General features: G+C 44.4%; 1 protein-coding gene across 1 annotated transcript in view; it reads left to right on the top strand.

Moving 5' to 3' along the window:
• Positions 1-1,989: 1,989 nt before the first annotated feature.
• The window catches only part of NIPAL3 (NIPA like domain containing 3), a 53,231-nt gene continuing 27,998 nt past the window's right edge, over positions 1,990-27,222 (top strand). The window contains exons 1-4 of the mRNA XM_065930065.1: positions 1,990-2,126; positions 5,612-5,944; positions 25,089-25,157; positions 26,931-27,102. Coding sequence (XP_065786137.1) covers positions 5,852-5,944; positions 25,089-25,157; positions 26,931-27,102 — 334 coding nt within the window. The 5' untranslated portion in view covers positions 1,990-2,126; positions 5,612-5,851. The remainder of the gene's footprint in view (positions 2,127-5,611; positions 5,945-25,088; positions 25,158-26,930; positions 27,103-27,222) is intronic.

Below are 27,222 nucleotides of genomic sequence, written 5' to 3' on the forward strand. Positions count from 1 at the left end.
AATGCAGTGCGCCGTGTCCTCCTCCCCACGACCCCGGCATTCGCCCCCCAAAAGGGACGGCTTCCTACCTCGTCTGTCCCCCTGGGCTGAATCTGGCCGGCGGCCTCCTTGTCGCTATGGCAACCACAAGCCTAGTGTTCTAGCTTCCACCTCTGCCCGCTTCCTGATGAACTCGAGCCAATGGTGTCCTTCGTTTCTTTAGCGTGAAAAGCTGTTGGCCAAAGATCAGAGGCATTTCAAAAACCCCTGGGAAAAGGCCAGAATTTGGGGGCTCAGGTTAACTACGGCAGGATGGGTGTGGAAACAATACGGGCTTATCTAGACAACCCCCTAAATCTCATGATAGACCCAAAGCCTTAGAATTTTGCTCAAAACCCAGAAACCCTGCTTCAAGGAATAAAGCTAAAAGAACTAACATTCATTGAAGCCCTCTTTATGATAGTCAAAGAAAAAAGACTGATAATGGGCAACAATATACAGGAACAGCCGTGGAGTGTTCCATGGGCAACCAGTGATCTTGTCACTCCCCTACTTAGAACCCTCCAAGGGCTCCCCTTTAAACTTAGGGTGAAATCCAAACATCTTCGTGTCCCCGACCCGGCCCTCTGATCTCAGTTCCTCCCTCCCACACCCCCAATAAAATCTCGCACCTGCCACACTGTCTTTGGGCAGCTGCTACAATTCTGTCAACCTCGATCCGCTGTCGGGCGTTCTCTCTGAGCTCACTCGGTGTCAGCGTCTGCACCACAACTGCCCCTTTCTCACGGTCGAGGTCTCTGTCCAAATAGCACGTCTTCATCTGTGAAACAGGCGTGAGCCCAGCGTCTCACTCACTGGGTTGTTGAGAGGATCTGGAATGAAATGTGAAAAAGCGAAGCTCCCTGTACCTGTTAATTATTTTTAAAATACATTTTATTTTTCAAAAAAATAATTTTTAGTTGAAGGATAGTTGCTGTATGTTACAGGTGTGCAATATAGTGATTCACGATTTTTAAAGGCTGTACCCCATTATAGTTCTTATAAAATGTCGGCTAGATTGTTCAATATATTGAACAATATATCAGTTCAATAACAAGGATATATTGTTCAATATATCCTTGAAGCAATTAGAACTATTACAGTGGTACATTACAGAAGCATTTATCAAGTGCTAGGCTTATGGGAGGACTTTAAGTATTGCTATTGGAAGGACTGATGCTGAAGCTGAAGCTCCAATACTTTGGCCACCTGATGCGCAGAGCTGACTCATTTGAAAAGACAGTGATACTGGGAAAGATCGAAGGGGGGGGGCGGGGTGTGGGGGGAGTGGACGACAGAGGATGAGATTGTTGAATGGCATCACCGACTCATCGGACATGAGTTTGAACAGGCTCCAGGAGCTGGTGGTGGACAGGGAGGCCTGGCGTGCTGCAGGCCATGGGGTCGCAAAGAGCCGGACACGACTGAGCGACAGAACTGAACTGAGATGCGAATGTTACCGGGAGGGTGTATTGTGCTGCCAACAGGTGTTCCAGGAGGGCAGGCAAGGAGAGATGTTTTTGGCCTCGTGGCTTTGGGGGGAACCGGGCCTTGAAGGATGTGTAGGATTTGAATACCTGGTGAGATCGTGGGGTGGGGGAACAGAAGGAGCAAAGCCCGGGAGAGGGTTCCGAGGGTAAGGGCGGGGGTGGGGAGGGGGGGAGGACACCCGGGCAGGCTGCCCACCTATAAGGGCAGTTGCAGTAAGCAAGTCACCCGGAGCCTTCCAGACCCAGCCCGACGTCCTCCCTGTGACCGCTAGAGGGGCCACTCTCCCGGTGAGCTCTGGGCTCCAGCGGTGCACCGCCTTCCCAGGGCTCGCCCCCTACGCGTCCAGCGAGCTCCGCGGTCCAGCCAATCAATGCCCGAGGGCTGTCCCGCCCGCCTCCTCCTCGAAGCCACTCGCCGGCGCCAGATGCCCGTCAGCTTTTGACTGACAGGCGGCCTGGCAAATCGAGTCGCGGCCTCGGAAAGCCCAACACGGCAGCCGCTCTGCATCTCTTGAGTCGGGGAAGGAATTTAGGAGGGCTGTATCTCCGGCTTGCTAGAGGAATCCAAGTCGTGTCTCGGAAACCTGTGATCTGTGGGCCTTCTCGGAAACGCCGCCGGTGAGTAGTGATTTAGACTTAAGGCGGGTTTGGGGATGGGTTGAATTCAGCCTTCGGTTTCAGGAAAAGCCAAGGCGTTTGTGATCCTCTGACGTCCCCAGTATACACATCTTCCTTCTTGCTGTCACCAGCCTAGTCAGTTTGGGTCTCGTTGGCTCAGAATGCTGCCTTTTTTTTTTTTTTTTTTTCGCATCGAGGAAAGGGCCATGGGTTTGCCTTAATAAAGGCGATGACAGACTTGACCAAATCAGGAAGTGAAATGGAGTGACTTAGTCAAAATTGTGCCTGTAAACACCGGCTCGGGCTTCCAAGGGATAGCAGATACTGCAGTTAGCAGGTGGATGATGAGGGCTGGGGTAGGGGTGGGGGACGCATTCTTGGTCCGTGCTGGCCACTGGAAGTCATTTCCAGCGCATTGGGTGGGGACGGAAGAGGGTAACCCTTTCGTGAACCAAAGCCCAGGAAAGAGAAAGCGCTTACCCTGTAACTGACACCCAGCAACCAGAAGCTGAACCGGCAGGTGGTGGGAAAGGGCGTGTGTGAATTATTTCTTTCAGTTCAGTTCAGTCGCTCAGTCGTGTCCGACTCTTTGCGACCCCATGAGCCGCAGCACGCCAGGCCTCCCTGTCCATCACCAACTCTCGGAGTTCATCCAAACCCATGTCCATCAGTTGGTGATGCCATGCAACCATCTCATTAGATAGAGACAAATTCTAATACAGACCCTACTCTTAGCAGCCAAGACCGATGGTTCTGTAATCTAGGAAACCTATTTTGTGGGTTGGTGAAATAATTCTCAGATGAGGACTAGGGGGTGGAGTGAAAGCCATCCCTTAGTGGATTTGTCTTTCCCTTTTTGAGTCAGTGACCCCCGTGCTCACGGATGGCTGTGTGGGCCTCAAACTTAAGGGGTGGTGAGCAACACAGAGTTGGTTTGCTTGCCTCTGGGGTACATGTTAGACCTGGAAGAGTGTTTTGCAGTCTGGAAAAGAAAGTCATTAGGCAAAGAATGTGTGCCTTATAAGGGAAGACAACTTACATAGAATTCCTCCAAGACTTTCAGTCCAAAATGCTACCTAACTGAAGGGGGAGTTTTCTATCTCTGTGGGCCCTGATGCCTCAGAGGCCTGGGGGTTCCTGAGGCAGGAGAGGGAGCTGCTTTTTAAAAGATAATTAAATGTGAGCAACCGCAGCCACCACAAAGGAAAGCAAATACAGAAACCCACCTGGAGAGACCAGCTGATCTGAAGGAGGTTAGGAGGCCTGGATTCCCATCACCCCCTTGGCACATCCTGTGGCTTCTCTGACGTGCTGTGGGTGGGGCTGGCTCTGTGGGTTTTATCTCTAGAGTTGCAGTGGGTGAGGCCTGGGTAAGCCATTCCCTTCTCGACTGTGAAGCTGCCCTGGTGTACCGGGTACTTCACTGGCCTGTCTAGAGCCAGTCAGTAGGTATGTATAGAGGTCACCATGCCAGGCTCTAGGCTAGACCTTGGGAGGCAGCAATTGAACAGGGGATTCAGCAAACAGCTTCCCAGAATTTTTGCTTCAGCGCCCCTTCACCTCCAGGCTGAAAGCCTCTAGGAGTGTCTCAGAGGTTGAAGGAGCCACTCTTCCTTTCTAAGGCATAAACGTATGGTGAAGAATAATTATGCTTTTCACAAGATTACAAACATTCATAGGGCTTTACAGTCAGGGACGTCTGGTTATGGGATTTGAGTTATAAGCTTGACTGATAAGTATATTTCAGGTATACACACACACACACACACACACACACACACACTGATTATATAACCTTGTCTAGAGGCAGCAGCAGTCATTTTACTTTGAGGCTCTTTGACAAAGTGAGCCTGGGTTAAATGGTCTTTGTGCTGCCCTTGGCTTGAGCCCTGCATCTAATGTCTCCTAGACACTGAATGCAGTGTTAGTCCTATATCATAGGACTGTGCTGTTCACACCAGGAGCCAGAATTCCTGGACCTGGGGCTAGAAAACAGAGGGAACTGGAGGCTATTGGTAGGATGGTGGTGATTTAGTCACTAAGTCATGCCCAACTCTTTGCAACCCCATGGACTGTAGCCCAAAAGGCTCCTCTGTCCATGGGATTTTCCAGGCAAGAATACTGGAGTGGGTAGCCATAGGAGGCATCTTTCTGATGCCTTGAAGCACGTCAGAAACTTTGTCTGTTTGGAATGTAGTAAACCCTCAAACACTTGTTGCTTGAGACAAAGAAAGGTGTATTCATAAGTAAATTCAATAAACTGGTAAGAATAAAATTAATACTAATTATAACTGACATTCATTGACCACTTGCTGTGACCACATGCATTTTGTATGCATTATTTCACCAAATTCTCACAACATATGGACATGGAATATCCATATTTCATAGCAGGGGAAAGTTGCTGAAAAGTTAAATGACTTGGCCAAGGTGAAACAGATAAGCACGTGACAGGTCAAAAGTAATATAAAATATTTTTATATTAATATAACAGACTTTGTAAGTAGAAAACTAATTTGTATGCTTCTTTTTATTTTTTTTATACATGAACCTCAAAAACACCCTTAGCACTTGTAGGTGTTTTGGCCATGCTCCCCAAAACACTAGGGGTGTACTTTCTCTTTCTTCTTTATTTGGTAGAAAAGCTTGAGATGCCCTGAAAATGTCAGTCCAATGAAGTTAATGGGAATTTCCATCATTGCTGGTTTTACTTGAGGCCATATTATTACCCCTGTTCTACAGATGAGGCAGCTGAGACTCCCAGAGGCAAAAGGCCTCCTGGTCCCGATGTTATATCACCCTAGGCAGACCCTCAGGAGCAGGCCAGTTTGTCCATCTTCCATAGAGATAACTTTTCTTCTCATTCCTTCTTTCTAAGTCAGAATGCAGATGGTTTGTTTTTTTCTGGCAGTGGAACTTTTTTCTTTTCTTTTTTGGAATCCTAGAGAAGCAGATATGGGCAGTGTTCTTTTTATGTAGGGGGACCTATGGAAAGGTAGCATTTAAATTAGGATATGATGGAAGGAGGGCTTCCCTTATGGCTTAGATGGTGAAGAATCTGCCTGCAATACAGGAGACTCCAGTTCGACCCCTAGGTCAGGAAGATCCCCTGAAGAAGGAAATGGCAACCCACTCCAGTATTCTTGCCTGGAGAATTCCATGGACAGAGGAGCCTGGTAGGCTACAGTCCATGGGGTCGCAAAGAGTCGGACATGACTGAGCAACTAATACACACACACACATATGATAGAAGGAAGGAAGTGAAGGAGAAGAGGAAAGGGGATTTTAAAGGACTGGGGAAGATGGTTTTGAGGTAGGTGGGTCATATCTTTATTAAGTGGCCCAAGGCACGATGTAATTTTTTAAATGGCCTCACTTCTCATGGCACTTTGTGTTTTGTCCTAACGGTAATCTCTTCTCAGGTAGCAAATCCGGCTCAATGTTTCACTGTACGTGCATTTTTAATGTTCTTCCCCTCCTGCTAGGGCACCACGAGAATCAGGAAACGCGTCCCCATCTGTCTGCCTGAGAAGAAACTTAGGAACTGGCTTGTCTCTGAGTGAAGATGAGGAAAAGGCTGTAACTTGGCCAAAAGAGCCTTGAAGTACTCTTTCCACGTGAGAAGGCGATGGCTGGCGGGAGGAGGTGGACCCCGCCAGGAACGATGGCTTAGCAGCAGCTCCAGCTCCAGCTCCAGGCCAGCGGGTCTGTGCCCCGAGCCCGCCATGGACGCGGCTCACGGTGCAGCCCTGCAGCTCCAGCACCTCCCGCCCGCAAGCAGCGCCAACCCCGTGAGAGAGGCTTCCTTCTCCTACAAGGCAAGAGCTTTTATTTGTTTTTAGGTTCGGAATTTTATATTTTTCTAATGAGACAGTCACACGGGGCAGTATCAGCTAACAGATACATCCAGGGTCTGTGTGCTTATCACTGGCAGAAACAGGCAGCCCCTCCATGCGTACAAGAGAATGTGTAATCAAAAGAAATGTTCACTGAAATACATAAAAAGGAATTCATTCCCCCTAAGAAGGTTTGACTAAAAAAAAAAAATCACCGGCTCAGTTACTTGAAGCCAGCCTTTGTTCCTGTTTCTGTAAATTTCCTTCCTGTCTCTTTCCGGTATTCCAAATTTGAGGTCGAAGAGTTTTGTATCTTGGTTGTTTTTCTTAACCTTGTTGATGGACTATTCCCCATGTCACTGAGTGGTGGTTGAAAGCATGCTTTCTGAATGATTGCCCAATCTGTTGAGCTGCTACATCAAAATTTGTGGGACAGAACCTCCTATTGTTGGCTGTTTAGATTGTTTCTAATCTGGGGTGACTGCAGATGCTACTGTGAACATCCCAGACTGCATGCCCCTTTGCTATCTCTAAGAATTGGGTAACTCTGAGAGAGGCAGTTTCTCCCCAGGTAGCAAGGTCACAAATGGCAGAGCATCGAAAATATAGAAAATAAGAGACTAGAGTTCATATAATTAGACTTGTGGTGAATGAATGCCAAATAGACAAACACAGAATCTAAGAAGACATAGAACATGCTCCCTGATGAGGTGTCTAATAAGTTTCATTTTTATCCTCAATTCAGTTATTTATTACAGAAATATCTTCCTGCCAGAACAAAGATAAATAAATCATACTGACTCTCCCAAAGAGCTTAAGAATTGAGGTGTCAGACAGGCATGTGAACAAAGGGTGATGAACTGACCTAAGAGGGCGGGGGGAGCAGGGATAAAGGAAAGATGACCAATCTTCAAATCCCTACCTGCTCCCACCTCAGTAACCTTGGACATAACGCTTAACTAACCCTCAGAGCTTCTCTTATGGGTAGGATGATGGTAGTAATACCTCCCTCCACCCTTCATTCCGCTGTTGCTGCTGCTGCTGCTGCTAATTCGCTTCAGTCGTGTCCGACTCTATGCTACCCCATAGACGGCAGCCCACCAGGCTCCCCCGTCGCTGGGATTCTCCAGGCAAGAACACTGAAATGGGTCGCCATTTCCTTCTCCAGTGCATGAAAGTGAAAAGTGAAAGTGAAGTTGCTCAGTTGTCTAGGGCAGCATAAATCAACGAAAAAGCACCTAGCCCAGCACTAGGCATGCGGGAGGGATTTGACTCACTGCTTGACTCAGAAATATCTCATGGTTACAAACAGCAACAGGTGAAATGCACAGACCAGAGGAAGGAGAAGTTAACTCCACCTGGGGCAGGGAAAGGGGTTTCTAAAGGGAAGCTCGCTTTTTCCTCCTTGATTTTGTTCAGGCTCTTTTGGTTGCAAGAAATAAAATCCATTTCAGAGAAGTTTAAGCAAAAGGAAATATTAATATAAGGCTACATGGTAGCTCATAGAACCCAAGGGCGGGAAGGGCAGTGAGGCTTGAAAGATGCTAGAACTCTTAAACCCACCTTCCGAGGAGGGAGGATCTGATTGGCCCAGCTTGGGTCAGGTGTCTACGTTGGTCCAATCAGTAGTGGCTGGGGGGAGTCCTCCAGCAAACAGGATTTTTGCTTGCTGTGGGCTTGAGACTGGGTGGACTACTCCTGTCTTACCTTTGGGGAAACCATTAAGAGGACACAAGTCCACCTTGATCAGCGGGATGACCTCAGAAACAAGCAGTGTGCCCTGAGTTACAGCCCCGGCCTCGCCCACCCCAGCAGAGAATGAATTCTGATAGTTGAGGAAGGGTGGTCTGTGAAAGAGACCAGCAGGCTGAACTGCTGACGACTAGCATCCGCAAGGGTCTCTGACTCTGGAAGCTTTACCTCAAACTGCAAAAGTTGGACCTCAGTTTCTTCTGTGTAGCAAGTAGGAATTTCAGCTGAGCTATATGCATAGCTATATGCATGCCTGTGCTGGGTGGGACAGGAGCAATTTGGGTCATTGAGATGGCTCTTCCCGAAAGGAATCTAGGAGGGAGGCGGGGAAAACATTCTGGTAAGTAGCTACCCTTCAGGACAGAATTTGGTACAAAAAGAGAGATACAGTAGAGGTCTTAAAGCACAGTCTTGGAAATCTGGGAGACCTGGTTTCCAGCCCCAGTTCTGTCACTTTGTGGTATTACATGTGCATGCTTAGTCGCCCAGTCATGTCTGACTCTTTGCAACCCCATGGACCGTAGCCTGCCAGGCTCCTCTGTCCATGGGATTCTCCAGACAAGAATAATGGAGTGGGTAGCCTTGCTCTCCTCCAGGGGATCTTCCCAACCCAGGGATCGAACCCAGGTCTCCTGCATTGAAGGTGGATTCTTTACCATCTGAGCCACCAGGGAAGCCCTTGTGGTATTATATCATGGTAAAAGTCATGTAATTCCTTCACACATCCGTATTAAGTTCATCCTATAGGCTTCCCTGATGGCTCAGAGGTTAAAGCATCTGCCTGCAATGCGGGAAACCTGGGTTCAAGACCTGGGTCGAGAAAATCCCTGGAGAAGGAAATGGCAACCGACTCCAGTATTCTTGCCTGGAGAATCCCACGGACAGAGGAACCTGGTGGGCTACATACAGTCCACAGGGTCGCAAAGAGTGGGACATGACTGAGCGACTTCACTTTCCTTTCATAGGGTGGTTATGAGAATGACCTGGATTTACAGATTAGGAAACTGGAAACTGCCTGCACCATTCCCTGTTTTCTGCCTGTGGAAATCCTACCCACCCTTCCAGCTCCAACTCAAACATCACCTTATCCATGAAGCCTTTGTCAGTCTTCCTGGCAGGAATATATTGGTCCTTTATCTATACTTTTATAACCAATTTACAGTTACTATGGTCATCATAATAACAGCAGCTAACATCAGTTATGTTTGCTGTAACAGGGACTGTTCATTCTCTATAACTCCCAGAAGGTAGGTACTTCTATTTCCTCATTTTACAAATGATGAAACTGACACACAGAGATTAGTTAACTGGCCCAAGACCACAGTTACCTGGTTGTAAAACTGGGATTTGAATCAAGTCTGTGTGTTGCCAGAGCCCTTGGTTTTATCCACCACTTCCTGCTGCCTGGGCTTCCCTGGCGGCTCAGCTGGTGAAGAATCCACCTGCAATGCAGGAGACCCCCGTTTGATTCCTGGGTTGGGAAGACTTTCTGGAGAAGGGATAGGCTACCCACTCCAGTATTCTTGCCTGGAGAACCCCATGGACAGAGAGGAGCCTGGCGGACTACAGTCCATGGGGTCGCAAAGAGTCAGGCATGACTGAGTGACTTTCACACACACACTCCTCCTGCCTATGTTGTGCCAGGCACTCCGTGAGGCCCCTTCTCTCCCTGATACTATTTAGTAAGGGTTGAAATGGCAGCAGAGAAGGTAATGCCTCACTTGCCGGAGAAGGTAAACGTCAGGGAGCTGGCTTGAAGCCAGGTCACAGGTGTTGCCGGGATGTCAGCCGGTCTGCTGCATCCATTGCATTTGAGTGTGAGTGGCTCAGACAGTAAAGAATCCACCTGCAAAGAGGGAGACCTGGGTTTGAATCCTGGATCAGGAAGATCCCCTGGAGAAGGGAATGGCAGCCCACGTCAGTATTCTGGCCTGGAGAATTCCCCGGACAAAAGAGCCTGGTGCAATACAGTCCATGGGATCCAAAGAGTTGGACACAACTGAGAGATTAACACTGACACTTTCAACCCTCAGAGCAATCTAGAATGCAGTTTATACTTACTGTTAGCATTTTAAGCTCAGGGGACTATGGGAGATCAGCTTAAATAGCAGGCAGTGACAGTCTTGTCACCATAGGACAGTAAGTCCCCTCCCTACGAACCTTTGAGTTGTGAGCTTTCAAAGATGCAAGCATGCCTCTGTGTGCCAGCTCTTGTACTGTACTCTTCATGGTACTACACTGTAAGATTAAAGATGTTTTCTTTATTTTTTATATTTGTTGGTTTTTTATGTACTATCTGTATGAAAAGTTTCATAAACCTATCACAATACAGTACTATATAGCCAATTGTGTTAATTGGGTACCCAGGCTCACTTTGTTGGACTTAGAAATGAGTTAGACTTATAAATGCACTTGTATGTAGGGGACTTACAGAATTTAAATAGAGGCTCTTGTTGGCAGATGTGAAGAAGACATTAAAACAGGAGGTCTGAGCTGAGGTTTCACTCCGACACCAATATCCAGGGTATCGTGCCTCTGTGACCTTTGGCTGCTTTTCTGAGAATAGTTTCTTTTCTTTCAGAGTTCTAGCTGGCGAAAGATCAATTCTTGGATCAGAGCATATCTGGGCCAGAAGTTTCCTTAGAGGTGTTGCTAATAATAATAATGATAAAAAATGAAAATTATAAAAATAATAATAGCAGCAGCTAGAATTGCTTTAATATTGATTACCTGTTGAGTGATGTTTAAGCATGTGCCTTATAACATGATATTCCTAAGGGTTTACAGTCAGCTCCATTTTTCAGAGGGGATGCTGAGGCTCAGAGAGTTAAGGCGATTCTTTTGAAGTCACACAGCCGTCAGTGACAGAGGCAGTAACCCCAGTCCAGGTCAGCTGGTCTTCCAAGTCTGTATTGGTAAGCTGAAGCAGAGAGGAAAGAGACTTTGGGTTTGCTGGTCCTTCCTCTTCATCTTTGGGTCTACTGGAGCCATGGCTAGAACCTGCCCCTTGGTGGAAGCACCGAGGTTTCAATCCGCACCTTTTGTTTTCATAGCGCGCAGAATCACTGATCCCAAGGTCAAATCCCTGTTCAGTGTTAGCCATTCACATGTTCTTATGAGCACCTAACACTTTGAATAACTTCAGTGAAAACCCTTGGGGTGGTTCTTCAGCCAAAAGCAGAGCCTGATGGGTTGAGAAAGCTCTTAGTGGTGTTCAGAGATGAAGGCCCCAGCCCTGTCCTCTTCCCTCCCTGCCAGCAGACCTGGACGCTACCATTTCACAGTTTCCAATGCTGAGGTTGGAGGAGGAACTTAATGTCAGATGCCCTACTGGTTGGCACCTCCACTCTGGATCGCCCTCCACCGGGCACTTGAGGGTGGCTAATAAATATGTGTTCAAATTGTGTAACCCCTGGGCCGCTGGCAACTTCCTTGCTTGACTTTAATTCTCTTGAAGTTGAGCCAGTCACCACTTCACAAGGCTTTGGGGCGTAATTAGGGTTGAGGAAGCCCTTTGAAACACTCGGATGAAAGGGTGTTAAGTTATATTGCTGTTACTAACCGTGTCTGTCTGTAGCCACTTGTTAGGGGTGGAGATTCATATTCTTGTGGAAATGGCTTTTAAAAGTAACCTCAGCTGCCTGTGTCATCAGTGGGAATGTAGCACTTACAAGGTGGGGAACTTTTTTTTTTTTTTTTGCCACCTTTGAAGTCTTGCAACCTCAGAGAACACAGTGGGAGACAGCGTGGAGGAGAGATTCTCATCAAGAGACCGGAAGTCATCCTCCGGTCCTCACCTCGGGCAGCTTATTTCACTTCTCTGAGCCTTCCTTTGTTCATCACTAAAATTCTTCAAGCCTGTGTGCTAAAACAGGACTCAGAGTAATACCCACTTCATAGGGTTGTTTGTGGCTCAAAGGTCATGTGTGGAAAGGACTTAGTGCCATGCCTGACATATATACATATATAATATGTATAACTGCTCCATAAATAGCAGCCTTTATTATTTTTAATTTATTTTATTGAAGTATAGTTGATTACAAGGTTGTGTTAACTTCTGTTGTACAGCAAAGTTGTTCAGTTACACACATATATATATTTATATGTATAAATATATGCATATACATACACAACTATATTCTATATATATATGCATTCTTTTTCATATTCTTTTCTACAGGATATTGAATATAGTTTTCTGTGCTATACAGTAGGACCTTCTTTATCCATTCCATATAAAATAGCAGCCTCTGCTAATTCCAAACTCTGAGTCCAAACTCCCAGTCCATCCCTCTGCCACACCACCCCGGCCCCCTGCTGTTGGCGATCACAAGTCCGTCTTCTGTGTCTGCTTGTGTTTTGTAGATAAGGTCATTGGTGTCATACTTTAAATTCTACATATAAGTGACTTCACATGGTGATATTCTTTTTCTTTCTTAACTTACTTAGTGTGATCATCTCTAGCTGCGTCCATGTTGCTGCACATGTTATTTCTTTCTTTGTTATGACTGAGTAGTATTCCATATCTTTGATGCCATGTCTTTATCCAGTCTTCTGTTTATGGACATTCAGGTTGTTTCCATGTCTCAGCTATTATAAATAGTGGTACAGTGAACATTGGGATGCATGTGTCTTTTCAGATTAGCGTTTTATCCAGGTATATGCCCAGGAATGGGATTGCTTTGGTCATATGGTAATTCTCTTTTTAGTTTTTTAAGGAACCTCCACACTGTTTTCCATAGTGACTACATTTTCATTCCCATCAACAATGTAGGAGGGTTCCCTTTTCTCCACATCTTTTCCAGCATTTATTATTTGTAGACTTTTTAATGATGGTCATTCTGATTGGTGTGAGGTGATACCTTGTTATAGTTTTGATTTGCTTTTATCTGACAATTAATGACACTGAGCATCTTTTCATGTGCCTGTTGGCCATCATATTGTTATGTCTTCTTTGGAGAAATGTCTGTTTAGATCTTTTCATTTTTTGATTGGGTTGTCTGGGGTTTTTTGTTAATTGAGTTATATGAGATGTTTGTTTATTTTGGAAATTAAGCCAGCCTTTGTTAGTATAGTAACCTTTTAACCTTGATTTTGATGTTTAGACTGGTTTATCCTTGTTAGTTTCACAATTTTCATTTCTGGGTTTCACACCTCCACAGCCTCCTCCCTGAGACAGCACTGACTTGTCTGCTTGGCCACAGCCGCTTATGTCCCCTCTTCATCTCTTTACTCTGCCTTGGCAAGTTGTTAACAACACTGTCAACCTAAGTAAACCTAGGGAGGAATAATCAAGCAAAAAGAGTTCATTTGGAATTCAAGAACTGCAGTTCAGGGCACACAGATTCAAGTATCAATTCAAACAGTAAAAGTCAAGGACTTTTAAAGGTGAAGGGAGGCTTGCGTTACAAGGGATTTTCATTGGAGTTAGAGACAGAAGCTAGCTGTGGCTAAGCATGATTGAGCTCTAAAGCCATCACTAGAGGGGAAGTCATTACTGTGACAAGTTGCACATGGGCTTGCTTGCAGAGTCCTTGGAACATTTGTGGTACGGCCTGGTTCAGAAGGTCATGGTTGCATCCCGTGAGGATGTATGTAAGGTCCATCTCCTTAATGGCCTCGCAGCCCCATTTAAAAACCCCTTGATTTAAATGACTCCATTTTGTGTCACATTTCATAGCACATTCTCCAACATCCATGAAGACTTAGTCTTTTCAGAGAACGGCTTGGTCTCCCTGGTAAAAATAACATAGTGACTACCAGTTATAGGTCGAACCATATGAATCTTCCACCTTTGTAGGTCAAAACTGGTTGGATATCAGCCATTTCATATGGTTCACGCTAATTCTAAGTTGCTGTGTTAAGTGTTTCTTCCAGACAATCTCAAGAAGTTTCTGCACCAGCTCTGGCAGAGGAGCACCACCCTCCCACCCAGCAGAGCAGAGAGGAACCGATCCCCCCATCCTGCCTACCCTGAGCCTGCAAGCGTGTGGCCCACACCTGCCCTCTGAACAGCCCCACCCAGGTCTCGGTTTCTGCACAACTCCTGGAGCCTGTTTCGGCTCTGCTCTGTCCCCGACTAAGGTTTAGATAAAACAGCTTTGAGGTTTTGTTGGAGCAGGAACCAGTCTCCTGCCTGCCCAAGTCAGTCCCTGCAAAATTACTGCCAGTTTATAACAATTTGCTCATTAGCATCGGTAAACCGAGTTTTTAGACTACCTGTCTGGCCCCAAGGTCTTTGCCTTTTATGAAGTTAAGGTTCTTGCTTTCAGTCCTAAGAGCCAAACACAGACTGAAGGAATTCCTTTGAAGTCCTCAAACTTGACCCTCCAAGGAAACAATGTATTTTCTCACACTTTCTTTTAGTAGACATCTAAAACTTAAACCTTTTCATTACAAATTTAAGTATCTGCAAAGCATATAGTTCCTGGTGCATTTAAATTTTATTTAAAAAAAAAAAAAAAACTCTGATATATGCTTAGCTAAAGCCCCCCAAATATAAAGACCACTTGATACCTACCATCAGTCTTCTGAAAAAACTCTTATTTAACAGTTGGAAATTTTACATCTTTCCTTTCACCTCCCTGAATTTGTATTTCCCTTCCATTTCCCCCACAGAATATTATCCCCAAAATGTGTGTCAACTTAAAAATTCACAGTGCAAGAGTTGTGAGTTTAAGTTTTATTCAGAGACCTTACTGAGAACTATAGCCCAGGACACAGCTTATCAGTAGCCCTGAGAAAGCTGTTCTGAAGAGGTAGCAGGAGTAACCAGTTTATGTGTGATTTTTTTTACTAGGAAACCCATGCAGTGAAGTATCCATCTGGGTAAAAAATTACTGCTAGTCACAAAAAATCTCAAATTAATGCTTTTAGTGCTTTTTATTTTTATGTGTAGGAAGATGCAAGAATCTGGGTTCGTTGAATTTTTTTCTGAGGTATGCATTTAACTCTCTAAGGGGCCTGTTTGTCCAAACACAGCTCATCCTATTGTTGGCTTAATGTTGATCAGCAACTGCAGCAGATTGAAGCTTAATCCTTGTAGAATTGGGTGGTGAGCAAAAACACTCTTTGTTCTTCTTTGTTTACATGTGTCTGTCTTGTAACACTTAAAATTTTTATGGAGATAACCTATCATACCTCTTTACAAGAAAGAGTGTAGAGTATGTAACCAAATTTTGTTTAAAAAATTTTCCTTTGACATAAGGTTCATAGGTTTTGATTCAATACAGAATTCTTTATATAATTGAATAAAATCAATTGATTAATGCAGTATAAATTTTATCATCATTTTTGAGCAAAAAATAACATTGTTTAGAAAAATATATCTGAATGAGAAAAATAGGACTTTATTTTCAATATTTAAGATGCATATTACTAACTGGTAGAATGAGATAGAATTTAGCATCCATTCTGTTGCAAGCTTTGGTTATCATGGCTAGAAGAGTTTACATACCCAGAATGGAAGAAGTGTAGTGAACCACTGAATTCTTTCAACTCCTTCCGAATTTTGTGCTAAAAATCAGGTAGTGATAAACTCTTTTTATTGACCTATCAGTTAACAATATGTTTAGAGCCTCATTCATTTGTGTTCACAACGACATACTGCTGCTGCTGCTGCTGCTAAGTCGCTTCAGTCGTGTCTGACTCTGTGCGACCCCATAGACGGCAGCCCACCAGGCTCCCCCGTCCCTGGGATTCTCCAGGCAAGAACACTGGAGTGGGCTGCCATTTCCTTCTCCAGAACAACATACTAGACACACTTAATTTAAAAAGGGGTTTGTTTTTGCTTTTACAGTTTCCATGAAGTTTACCAAAAAAGCACTATCAATATGCTAAGTAACTTTTTTCACTTAGGGCACCTTGCGTTAACCTGATCTATTCAGAAAAGATTGGGGAAATTGAAATATTGTTAATTTAACTATACCTTTGCCCTTACTGTATTGTAAAACATATTCACACATGTATTTTAATTATATGGACTTCTCTAGTGTCTCAGTGGTAAAGAATTCACCTGCTGATGCAGGAGATGCAGGTTCGATCCCTGGTCTGGCAAGATTCCCTGGAGAAGGAAACGGCAACCCACTTTGGTATTCTTGCCTGGAGAAATCCATAGACAGAGGAGCCTGGCAGGCAACAGTCCATGAGATCACAAAGAGTTGGACACAACTTAGCGACTGAGCACCAACAATATATATTTTAACTATAGAATATAGTTCAAATATTTACTATAAATATTAGTACATGTATTTTAATTATAAATACTTTATACTTTGCCTGAATATATTTTTTTTTGTCAAAACTTAGAACCATGGATACATCCTAGTTAACAAAGCTAGTCTTTATTGTCCAAACATCAGTTAGATCAAACTCTTTGATTTCAAATAGCCTAACAAGGGCTATTTGAGTATCCTATTCTAATGTCTGTCATACCTTCACAGAAATATGTATGAAAGAGGAAGAGGAAACAATTCCAAGAATTGGCATTTATCACTAAATAAATCTCCCAGGAAACAAAATTTCAGAATTCCCCTTGGTTTCTTAGTGGTTTTACAACTTGGGTCAGTGTTCCAGCGTCAGATTCTATGTGAGGGAGAGACAGGCCTTTCTTTGTTAAACTGGGAAGAAGCTATTGAGAAAAGTGAGAAAGGGAAGCTATAGGAAGCCAGCAAAAAGCCTGGATGGAAATGAGGATCTGGTGGCCGATTCCCTTACAGTGATCAGTATCAGCAAAACCTTTGTATAAGAAGGCCTCTAGGGCCCCCAGTCTGAAGGGTATGGCCTTGTAAACCTTGCCATCCTGATTCCTCTTTTAGAAACAGTTGTAATGACTCAGAGTCTCCCTGTTATCTCCAAGCCCCAAACCAAAGTGTATGAGATAGAAAAGCCCCCTCCCAATCCGGCCAGCCCACCCCTTAAGCCTTATCCCTCTACCCTCAGTTTCCTTCTGTCCTTGCTAGAAGATAGTCCCAGCTACATAGAAACCCTCACCGGTCCTCAAGCTCTCACATGCACGTCCCCCTTTACATCTCAGTACCTTTGAGCCCATTCCCCCCGGATCGTATCCCTCCACATCACCTTCTTTCCATCCCTCAAAGGTGCCATGCTCATTGCCACCATACGGGCTTCCCACGGGATGTAGAAGGGCTTTCTCCACCTCACCGCTGCCAGTCTAGATCTTCAGATCTCCTTTGAAACTGTTCTTCAGAGGGGCTTCCCTGACTTCCCTTAACCCTGTGTCTCTCACACACTAAATCAGGCCTCTGTGCTTCTCTAGGTAGCTCTAACTGAAGTGTGATTAATAATAATCAGGGGTTTAATCTGCGTGACCTGAGGATAGGAACAGTACATGGCATGCACTAGGCACTGATTAAGTGAAGAAGTGTCTGGAACGCTATTCTTCCCTTCTCTGTAAAATGTCTGTATTCTGCACTAGCCTAAGGAGCCTTTGAGTCAAGAACTGATTCCCCAGTCCTTGATAATAGCTACTAATTACCAAATAACTATCCTGTGTCAGGCATTGTTCCAGAGCTTCATATATTACATAGTTTGACCTAACAGTTGAGAGCATGGGCTCTAATGTCAGACTAGACTACCCAGGTTCCAGTTCTGCTTCATCAACTTACCAGCTTCCTCATACCCTCTGGTCCTCAGTTTCCTTCAGTTCAGTTCAGTCACTCAGTTGTGTCCAACTCTTCACAACCCCATGGACTGCAGCACGTCAGGCCTCCCTGTCCACCACCAACTCCCGGAGTTTACCCAAACTCATGTCCATTGAGTTGGTGATGCGATCCAACCATCTCATCCTCTGTCTTCCCCTTTTCCTCCTGTCTTCAATCTTTCCCAGCATCAGGGGCTTTTCAAATGAGTCAGTTCTTCACATTAGGTGGCAGTATCTGTCCTTCCAATGAATATTCAGGGCTGATTTCCTTTAGGATGGACTGATTTGGTCTCCTTGCAGTCCAACGACTCTAAAGAGTCCTCTCCGGCACCACAGTTCAAAAGCATCAATTCATCAACACTCAGCTTTCTTTATAGTCCAACTCTCACATCCATACATGATGACTGGAAAAACCAAAGCCTTGACAGACCTTTGTTGGCAAAGTTATGTCTCTGCTTTTTAATAGGCTGTCTAGGTTGATCATAACTTTTCTTCCAAGGAGCAAATGTCTTTTAATTTCATGGCTGCAGTCACCATCTGCAGTGATTTTGGAGCCCAAAAAAGTAAAGTCTGACACTGTTTCCGTTGTTTCCCCATCTATTTGCCATGAAGTGATGGGACCAGATGCCATGTTCTTAGTTTTCTGAGTGTTGAGGTTTAGGCCGACTTTTTCACTCTCTTCTTTCACTTTCATCAAGAGCCCCTTTAGTAGTTCTTCACTTTCTGCCATAAGGGTGGTGTCATCTGCATATCTGAGGTTATTGATGTTTCTCCCGGCAATCTTGATTCCAGCTTGTGCTTCATCCAGTCCAACATTTCTCATGAAGTTCTATGCATTTAAGTTAAATAAGCAGCCTTGACATACTCCTTTCTCAATTTGGAACCAGTCTGTTGTTCTATGTCCAGTTCTAACTGTTGTTTCTTGACTTGTGTACAGATTTCTCAGGAGGCAGATCAGGTAGTCTGGTATTCCCATCTCTTTACATTTTCCACAGTTTGTTGTTAACTGTAAAGTAACAGTACCTACTTTATGTAGTTATTATGAGGATTAAATGAGTTCATATATATAAGGTACTTGAAACAGTATTTGGCATGTAGTCAATGCTCAATAAATGTTGTTTGTCATTATCATTGTAATCATTATTTCTCATGTAAACAAGCCTGGTCTGTCGGTTTACAAAGACCGAGCTATTTCTAGTAGAAGAGCTGGCCAGCCATGTGAAAAGAACTCAGCCATGTAAAAATCCAAGACCCTGAATCTTGATTATGGCCTTCCACTGCATCTGCCACATGACATTGAGCCAGATACTTTCTTGTGACCAGAATGAGTTCCTCCTTTAAAATTCCACCCCTTCTTTTATGGCATGTGTCACATTATTCCATTATTTCCATTTGTTTGTGCTCAGATTAGGCTATTTATTCAGGAAACATAAATTGAGTATCAGCAAAGATAAGTGAGATATGGAGAATCCAATACAATATCTTTTTGAATGAAAGAAATGCAAAAGATAATGAAGAAATTTGCAACATAAGGGGAGAAGGGAGAGATGGAGCAATAGAGGAGCAAACTTTTATGTACTACTGAAATTAAGATGGTAATTATAATCACTAGGAAGACAATTCAAAAATATGTAGTAAAAAGGAATTAAAATGGTACTGTAGAAAATATGTCTATTTGACATGAAAGGAGACAGTAATGGATTGAGGAATTGAGGAATAAGAAGAGACATAAGACATACAGGGGGAATAATAAAGAAATGGCAGAAATCCTTCTTATCAGTAATTATATTAAATGTAAATGGATTAAACTCTGCCCAATTAAAAGGCAGAGATTGGCAGAAATGATTTGTTTAAAAAATATGACCCAAATATATCCTATCTATAAGATGTCCTTTAGATTTAAAGACACAAATAGGTTGATGGTAAAAAGATGGGAAAAGATATTCCATTCACAGTAGCCAAAAGAGAGCTTGAGAGGGTATGTTAACACTGGAAAGAATAGACTTTAAGACAAAAATTGTTGTAAGAAACTAAGAAGGACATTATATAATGATAAAAAAAAGTCAATCTATAGGAAGATATAGCAGTTGTAAAATATATGCACCTAACAAAGCCTTAAAATATATGAAAGAAAAATTGACAGAATTGAAGGAGAAATAGTTCAACAGTAAGAGTTGGACACTTTAATACCACGTTTTTAATAATGGGTAGAACAACTGGACAGAAGATCAGCAAGGAAATAGAAGATTTGAACAATGCCATTAACCAATTAGAGCAAACAGGCATCTATAGAACACTCCACTCAACAGTAGTAAAATACACATTCTTCTCAAATGCACATGGAACAGTCTCTGGGATAGAGCGTTTGTTAGGCTACAAAACAAGTGTCAAATATTGCAGTCATATAAAGCAGAGGTCCCCAACGTCTTGTCAGAGAACCAGTACCGTCCATGTCCTGTTAGGAACCAGGCCCCACAGCAGGAGGGGTGCAAGGGCAAGCAAGCAGAGCTTCATCTGCTGCTCCGCATCATTCCCATCTCTTGTATTACCATCTGAACCACTTCTCTCCCCTGCCCCCATCCTTGGAAAGATTCTCTTCCACAAAACTGGTCCCTAGCTCCAAAAAGCTCTGATGCTGAAGCTGAAACTGCAATACTTTGGCCACCTGATGCAAAGAACTGACTCATTGGAAAACACCCTGATGCTGGGAAAGATTGAAGGCAGGAGGAGAAGGGGATGACAGAGAATGAGGTGGTTGGATGGCATCACCAACTCAATGGACATGAGTTTGACTAAGCCCTGGGAGTTCGTGATGGACCAGGAGGCCTGGCGTGCTGCAGTCCATGGGGTCGCAAAGAGTCAGACACTACTGAGCAATTGAACTGAACTGATATAAAGAAATGTTACAACTCAATAATAAAAAGATAATAAAAATAATAAAAATCTTTTAACAAATATACAAAGAAATCTTACAACTAAATAATAAAAATTTTAAAATAGGCAAAGTGTTGCACAACATTGAAAATGTACTAAATGCTACTGAATTATATATTTTAAGATGATTAATAGTTCATTTTATTACATGTGAATTTTTAAAAATAGGCCAAAATTTGAACAAACAATTCTCCAAAGAAGATAAAATAATGGCCAATATATAGCTGGAAAGGTACTCAACATTGTAAGTCATTAGGGAAATGCAAATCAAAACCACAATTAGGTACCATTTCATACTCTTTAGTATGGCTATCATAATTTTTTTTAAAGGAAACTAGTAAGTGTTAGCAATGATGTAGGGAAATTAGAACCCTTGTTTGGTGGGAATGTAGATTGGTGTAACCACTATAGAAAACAGCTTGGCAGTTCCTCAAAAGTAAAACATAGAGTTTACTGATCAATATGACTGAGCAATCCCACTCCTACTAGAATAATCCCATGAAAATTGAAAAAACACACACACACATATATACATATATATACGCAGAGTGTACACAAGTGTTCATAACAACAATCATGATAGATAAAAAGTGGAAATAATTCAAATGTAATTGAAGAACAGATAAACAAAATGTGGTATATCCATATAGTGGAATATTACTTGGCCATGAGAAGGAATGAATTTGTTATATGAACCCTAAAAACGTTATTCTAGGAGAAAGAACCCAATCACAAAAGACCACATATGGCAAGTTTCCATTTATGTCCAAAATAGGCAAATCCATAGAGACAGTTAATAGACTAGTGGTTCCCAGAAAATCAGGGGAGGGGAAATGGGGAATAAATGCTAATGGGTTTGGGGTTTCTTTGGGGGATGATGGAAATGTTCTGGATTTAGTTATCAGTATGGCACGATTTGATGAAAACTGGACATTTTCGGGGTTATGTGGCAACTTTGCCTAAAGGTTCAGTAGTTAGGGACTTGGTGTTTTCACTGCTGAGGGCCCAGGTTCAATCCCTGGTCAGGGAACTAATATCCCACAAGCTGTGCAGGGCAGCCAAACAGAAAAAGATAACATGGCATCTCTGGAAATCAGATCCACCCCACCCCCTGTACCCTCTGTTTGTTGTGATTTGTTATTGTTTGCTTGGTTAGTGATTTTTCTCAACTTTTTTTGGTAAAGTCTGTATTTTCTGTTGTGTGTGGCTCACCCAAGTCTGTGTCTGTTAGCTTGGTGGTCAGTTTGTGTTTCAGTAGAGTTCCTTGAATGCCTAGAGCAAACACAAAACAAGACAAAACTCTCCCAGGCTTTGCAGACTGGCTCTACTGGGCATTACTCCAAGGTTTACCAGTCTGTTAACAACTCTGTCTGAATTCTTGCTGCGTCTCCTCTGCCTGAAGGCTACCAGAGGTGAAGGCTTAGCATCTCTCAAGTGTTTTATGGAGTACACATCCAGCCCTGGGTATGTGAATTGTCTTCTTGATTCCCCAGGATCCTTGGGAGCTTTTAAAAAGCCCTTCCCGACTCACCTTGTCCCCCTATATCTTCTTTCCTGGCCTCTTTCTGCCCAGTCTTTTCTTTCTGTCTATTGTTCATCCCAGTGATATCCCTTGCACAGACTGCTGCATCCAATACTTGTGCCTTTAAGTGCTTTTGACAAAAACATCCTGGAAGCTTCCCACCAATCCTGGAACCCCGCCAAGCCGGGCAAAACAAAGGCAAGCCTTTGTGCCAGGCAGGTCAGAATCCATAACCACAGTTTCTAAAAAATAAAGTCCTTTTTGCTCCCTTCAGTCCTCATGACGACCATAGTCTGGTTTAAGGGATAGTTGGCAGGTGATTTAAAATGCTGCAGTGCTCTCTGCCCATAAAGCAAATGCTTCTTTCTTCACCAGGCCTTCCCCTGCTTGTTATAAGTTTTTAACTAGACTCCAGAGTTCTATAAAAATTGATTCAGACAGTGTTTATGAGTTCATTCATGGTTTTTCTGGAGGGCTAGTTCCCTGGAATTCTTTTATTCCACCATTTTCAATGACATTACTTGTAACAACATTGTGGATATACTAAAAACAAAACACTTTGAAAAGGTCAAAATGCTGACTTTTATGGTTTTTTAATTTTGTCTCAATAAAAAAGGTAGTGACAAGCTAAAGAAAGATATGCTGAGTTCATAGAATGGCCTTAAAAGACTTTTAGAGCCAGACCTTAAGATGGGAAGATATTAAAACACCTTAATTGAGCAAAAAAAGTGGGAAACCCCCAAACAGTAGAGTGATCCATACTCAGATCAAATGGAAGATCAAAACCACCCACTTGTAAACATCTGGAATAGAGTCACGTCTTGAGTCCCAGGCCAAAACTGTTGGATCGTTAAGGGGCCTTGGTCCACCAAGGAAGCTCATCAATCGGCTGTTGCTGTATAACAAACAACCTAAGGAGCTAAAAACAACAACCATTTCACTGCTCACAATTCTATGGGTCAAAAATGTGGACAGGATCCAGAAGAACTGAAATCAAGATTTCAAAGCGATATTGGTGCTCTGTTGTTGATTGCAGCACTACTGGCAGCAGTCACGATGTGGGAACAACTCAAATGTGCACTGATAAATGAAGAAAGAAAATGTGGTATATAGTACAATGAAACGTGGAATGTTGTTGTTTAGCCGCTAAGTCGTGTCTGACTCTTTGCAACTCCGTGGACTGTAGCCCATCAGACTCCTCTGTCCTTGGTTTTTCTCAGGCAAGAATACTGGATTAGGTTGCCATTTCATCCTGCAGGGGATCTTCCCGACCTGGGGATCAAACCTGCATCTCCTGCATTGGCAGGCAGATTCTTTACTACTGAGCCACCAGGGAAGCCCACAGTGGAATATTACCCAGCCTTGAAAAAGAAGGAAATCCTGCAATATGCCACCACATGGGTTAACCTTGAGGACATTATGCAAAGTGAAATAAGTGCTAGACTGAAAGTGCCTCTTGTCCTCCCACCCTAATTCATTTGTGGAAGTCCTAATTCCCAATGTGGTGGTATTTGGAGATGGGGACTTTTGGGGGCGATTACGAGAATGGGGCTTTTATAAATGGGATTAGTGCCATCATAAGAGAGACAAGACGGAGTTCTCTTTCTCTACCATGTGAGGACATAGCAAGAAGGTATCCATCTGCAAGCCAGGAAAAGGGCTTTCACCAGAAACAGAATCAGCCAGCACCTTAATCCTGGACCTCTTAGCCTCCAGATCTATGGGAAATAATGGCCACTCAGTCTGTCATATTTGTTACGGCAGCTCAAATTGAGTGAGGCAATGAGCCAGTTACAGAACAGATACTGCATGATTCTACTTATATGGGGTATCTTAAATAGTCAGACTCATAGAATCAGGAGTTTTGCAGGTGCTAGTGGTAAAGAACCCAGCTGCTAACATAGGAGACATAAGAGATGGGGGTTCGATCCCTGGGAAGATCCCCTGGAGGAGGGCATGGCAACCCACTCCACTATTCTTGCTTGGAGAATCCCATGGGCAGAGGAGCCTGGCGGGTCACAATCCATGGGGTCGCAAAGAGTTGGACACAACTGAAGTGACTTAGCACACACACACATTGGGGAGTGCATTTATAATATCTTAGGTAAAAGGCCAGGTTATAAAACAAATTATCATCTTATTTCTATAAAATATATTAACATTTCTATTGACATCTAAATTTATGGACAGAAAACTTTTTTTACAAAAACCAAAACATTTGCAGGAACCATCTATGATTTTTTTTTTATCTTCTTGCATTATTGTTCTTTTCATTTATATTTCCTAATTATTCTATAGTGAATATCTATTTGGTTATTACTGTATAAAGTTTTTTTTAAAAAATGTCATGCTAAGGAATCTGAACCTCATTCTTAAGGTGATGTAAATTAAATGTTTATAAATTAAATAATTAATAATTATTGTAATTATTATAAAATTAATAATGATTAATTTTATAAATTAACTAATTAAGTGTCCTCAGCAACTTTGCCAGTTAAAAGAGTCTCATTGAGACCCCTCTGGGAAGAGGAAGACTCCATCAATTAGATGGCAAATGTATCCTGCCTGTGTTTTTCTTTTTTTTTTATTTTTATTTTCTCATTTATTTTTATTAGTTGGAGGCTAATTACTTCACAACATTGCAGTGGGTTTTGTCATACATTGACATGAATCAGCCAGGGAGTTACATGTGTTCCCCATCCCGATCCCCCCTCCCACCTCCCTCCCCATCCCATCCCTCTGGGTCCTCCCAGTGCACCAGGCCCGAGCACTTGTCTCATGCATCCCACCTGGGCTGGTGATCTGCTTCACTATAGATAATATACATGCTGTTCTTTCGAAATATCCCACCCTCACCTTCTCCCACAGAGTCCAAAAGTCTGTTTTGTCTGCCTGTGTTTTTCTTGTAAACTTTGTCTTCTGTGCCAGACCATGCCAAGTCAATATAGTAAGGGGACTGGGAGAGCAGATTTAGGCCTTACCAGGCCCTTGGGGCCAGCGGGCAAAAGACGGTGCTTTCTGGTAGTGGCCAGTTCCCGGCCATGTTCTCTAAACTGGCAAGGCAGCCAGATTAAACTCCGGCAGAAAAATTCCAGTAGAGGGTCTGGGGAGGCGTGGTTTTGTGATGAAGGTTGTTTTTCTGATTTTGTTTCGGAACAGCAAACTGTTGGGTTCAAACTGTTGAACAGTTTGTGTCCTAGGGCCCCTTGGCTCAGGCCCAGCTGATTCATGTCTGCCTCTGTGAACCTTCCTTACAGGAAAACTTGATCGGCGCTCTCTTGGCAATTTTCGGGCACCTTGTGGTCAGCATTGCACTGAATCTCCAGGTATGTTCCCATCCCCAGCGCTGCCTGGTGCAGAGAGGCAGCCAGAGCCGGCTTATCCGGTGCAGGTGTGTCTGCCTCCTCCCAGTGGGATGTCGCCTACTCCATCCCGGGGCTGGGACAGTACCTGGTGGGTTGTTCCAGGATACTGTCTTGGTTCTACGCCCCCACTTCATCCCCCGTCACCCCTCAACTCTGAAGACAGTGCTCTCTGTTATTTAGAAGTCTCTGGGGGTGGGTGGGGTGCCCTGGAGCAGCTGCTGGGGACGCCCTGCCTCACATGCCCTCGGCCTAGTTGACATCCCAGGCGGCTGTGGCTTGGAGTGAGCTCAGAACACCGTGGGAACGAGCCCCACTGGCTGCAGGTGCAGCGAGACAACCGGCTGTGGTTGTTGGGTGCTGGTGGTGGTTGTTAATGCCCCGGAGCAGCCTTCAGCCAGTGGGGTGGGCAGTCAATGGATAAATCCCCCAGCCCCCTGTCCTTGTGGTGGATGGCTCTGAGGAGCGTTCCCAGGGCTTCTTAGAGGGTCCTCAGTGGAACTGAGCCCCAGCTGCCTTAAGCACTAACTCGCCCTCTAGTGCACCCTCCAGTCACCTTCTTCCCTAGCCTGCCTCGCTTTCTGCCTCCCTGGAATCACCTCCCAAATCTAGGCCCTGCTTCCTAGCCCTTGTCTCAAGGACTGCTTCTGGGAAGCCCAGCCTAAGACTTGACACCTGAGACCTCCCTGGGGGTCCGGTGGCTAAGACGCCTTGCTCCCAATGCAGGGGGCCTGGGTTCAGTCCCTGGTCAGGGAACTAGACCCCACATGTTACAACTAAAGATTCCACATGCCACAACTTAAAAAGAAAGAAAGAAAAAAAAAGACTAAATACCTGCAAGCCGGACAAATACAGCACACTGACTAATCCTTTTCCCTTCACGCTGCCCCCAGCTTCAGCGAGCAAGCTGCTCTGCCTCTCTAGAGCGGGCACATGAACACTCCGCTTCCACGTGTGCACACGTGTGTGTTTCTGAGGCTGCGTGGTCTCTTGGCTCCTTGTCTGGCTCCCTCTCCTCCCTCTGCAGACCAGCTCCTCTGCTTCCGTATCTGCTTCTACACAGCCCCGCACCATGATCCAACCCACATGGCGGACTTGACCCTCTGAGTCAGCATGCCTTTTGGGCTTTCCTTAGTCACTGCCTCAGGGTCTGTGTCCCGAGTTCACATTTCCAGAATCAGGAATACTGTCCCTGCTTGGGCCAAGTGTCCACCCAAGGGAGGGGTAGATCCACTAACACTCACTAATCCGCCCAGCAGAGCTGCCGGCATTTCTCCAGAAACGAGTGTATCCAGGTGGGCACCCTGAACACGGGCACTACTGAGCCTTGCAGTTAGAGGGTCAACCCGAGGGCCAGGCTAAAGTGGGGGTCCTTAGGTCATGGTTCTCACCCCAGACTGCCCATTGCCTGTGATGTGCATCAGAAATGCACGTTTCCAGGCCTTGCCCACACCTCCCCTCTGAGGGTGAGGCCCAGGCACGGGTATTTTTTCAAAGCTTCCCAGAGAATGTAAAGCCTCGCAGCCAGTTTGAGAGTTCTTGTCTCAGAAGAGCAATCTAAGATTTAGAACGTCAGTGTTTACTCTTCTCTGAGGGAGGACTCAGAAAAATCTGACAATCTCCCCCAAGTTATTTTTAAGAGTGGGGGGGGGGTGGGGGGGTGGATTTAGGGTTCATGTGCTGTAGCATCTTTTCCCCAGAGTCCTGGACGAATCATGTTCTTTCTTGGACTTCTAGAAGTACTGCCACATCCGCCTCGCAGGCTCCAAGGACCCTCGGGCCTATTTCAAGACCAAGACTTGGTGGCTGGGCCTGTTCCTGATGCTTCTGGGCGAGCTGGGCGTGTTTGCCTCCTACGCCTTTGCTCCGCTCTCTCTGATCGTGCCCCTCAGCGCTGTCTCTGTGATAGGTAAGACCCAGCTCCCGCCCCACCCCTCCCCTGGGACTTGCCCACCTCTGTGATCAGTGTCACTGCCAGTGTTCAACAAGCCAGCTTTCGCCTTGCTAATAAAACCTAACACTTACCAAG

Source organism: Muntiacus reevesi, chromosome 3 (assembly GCF_963930625.1).
Source record: "Muntiacus reevesi chromosome 3, mMunRee1.1, whole genome shotgun sequence".
Classification (NCBI taxonomy): domain Eukaryota; kingdom Metazoa; phylum Chordata; class Mammalia; order Artiodactyla; family Cervidae; genus Muntiacus; species Muntiacus reevesi.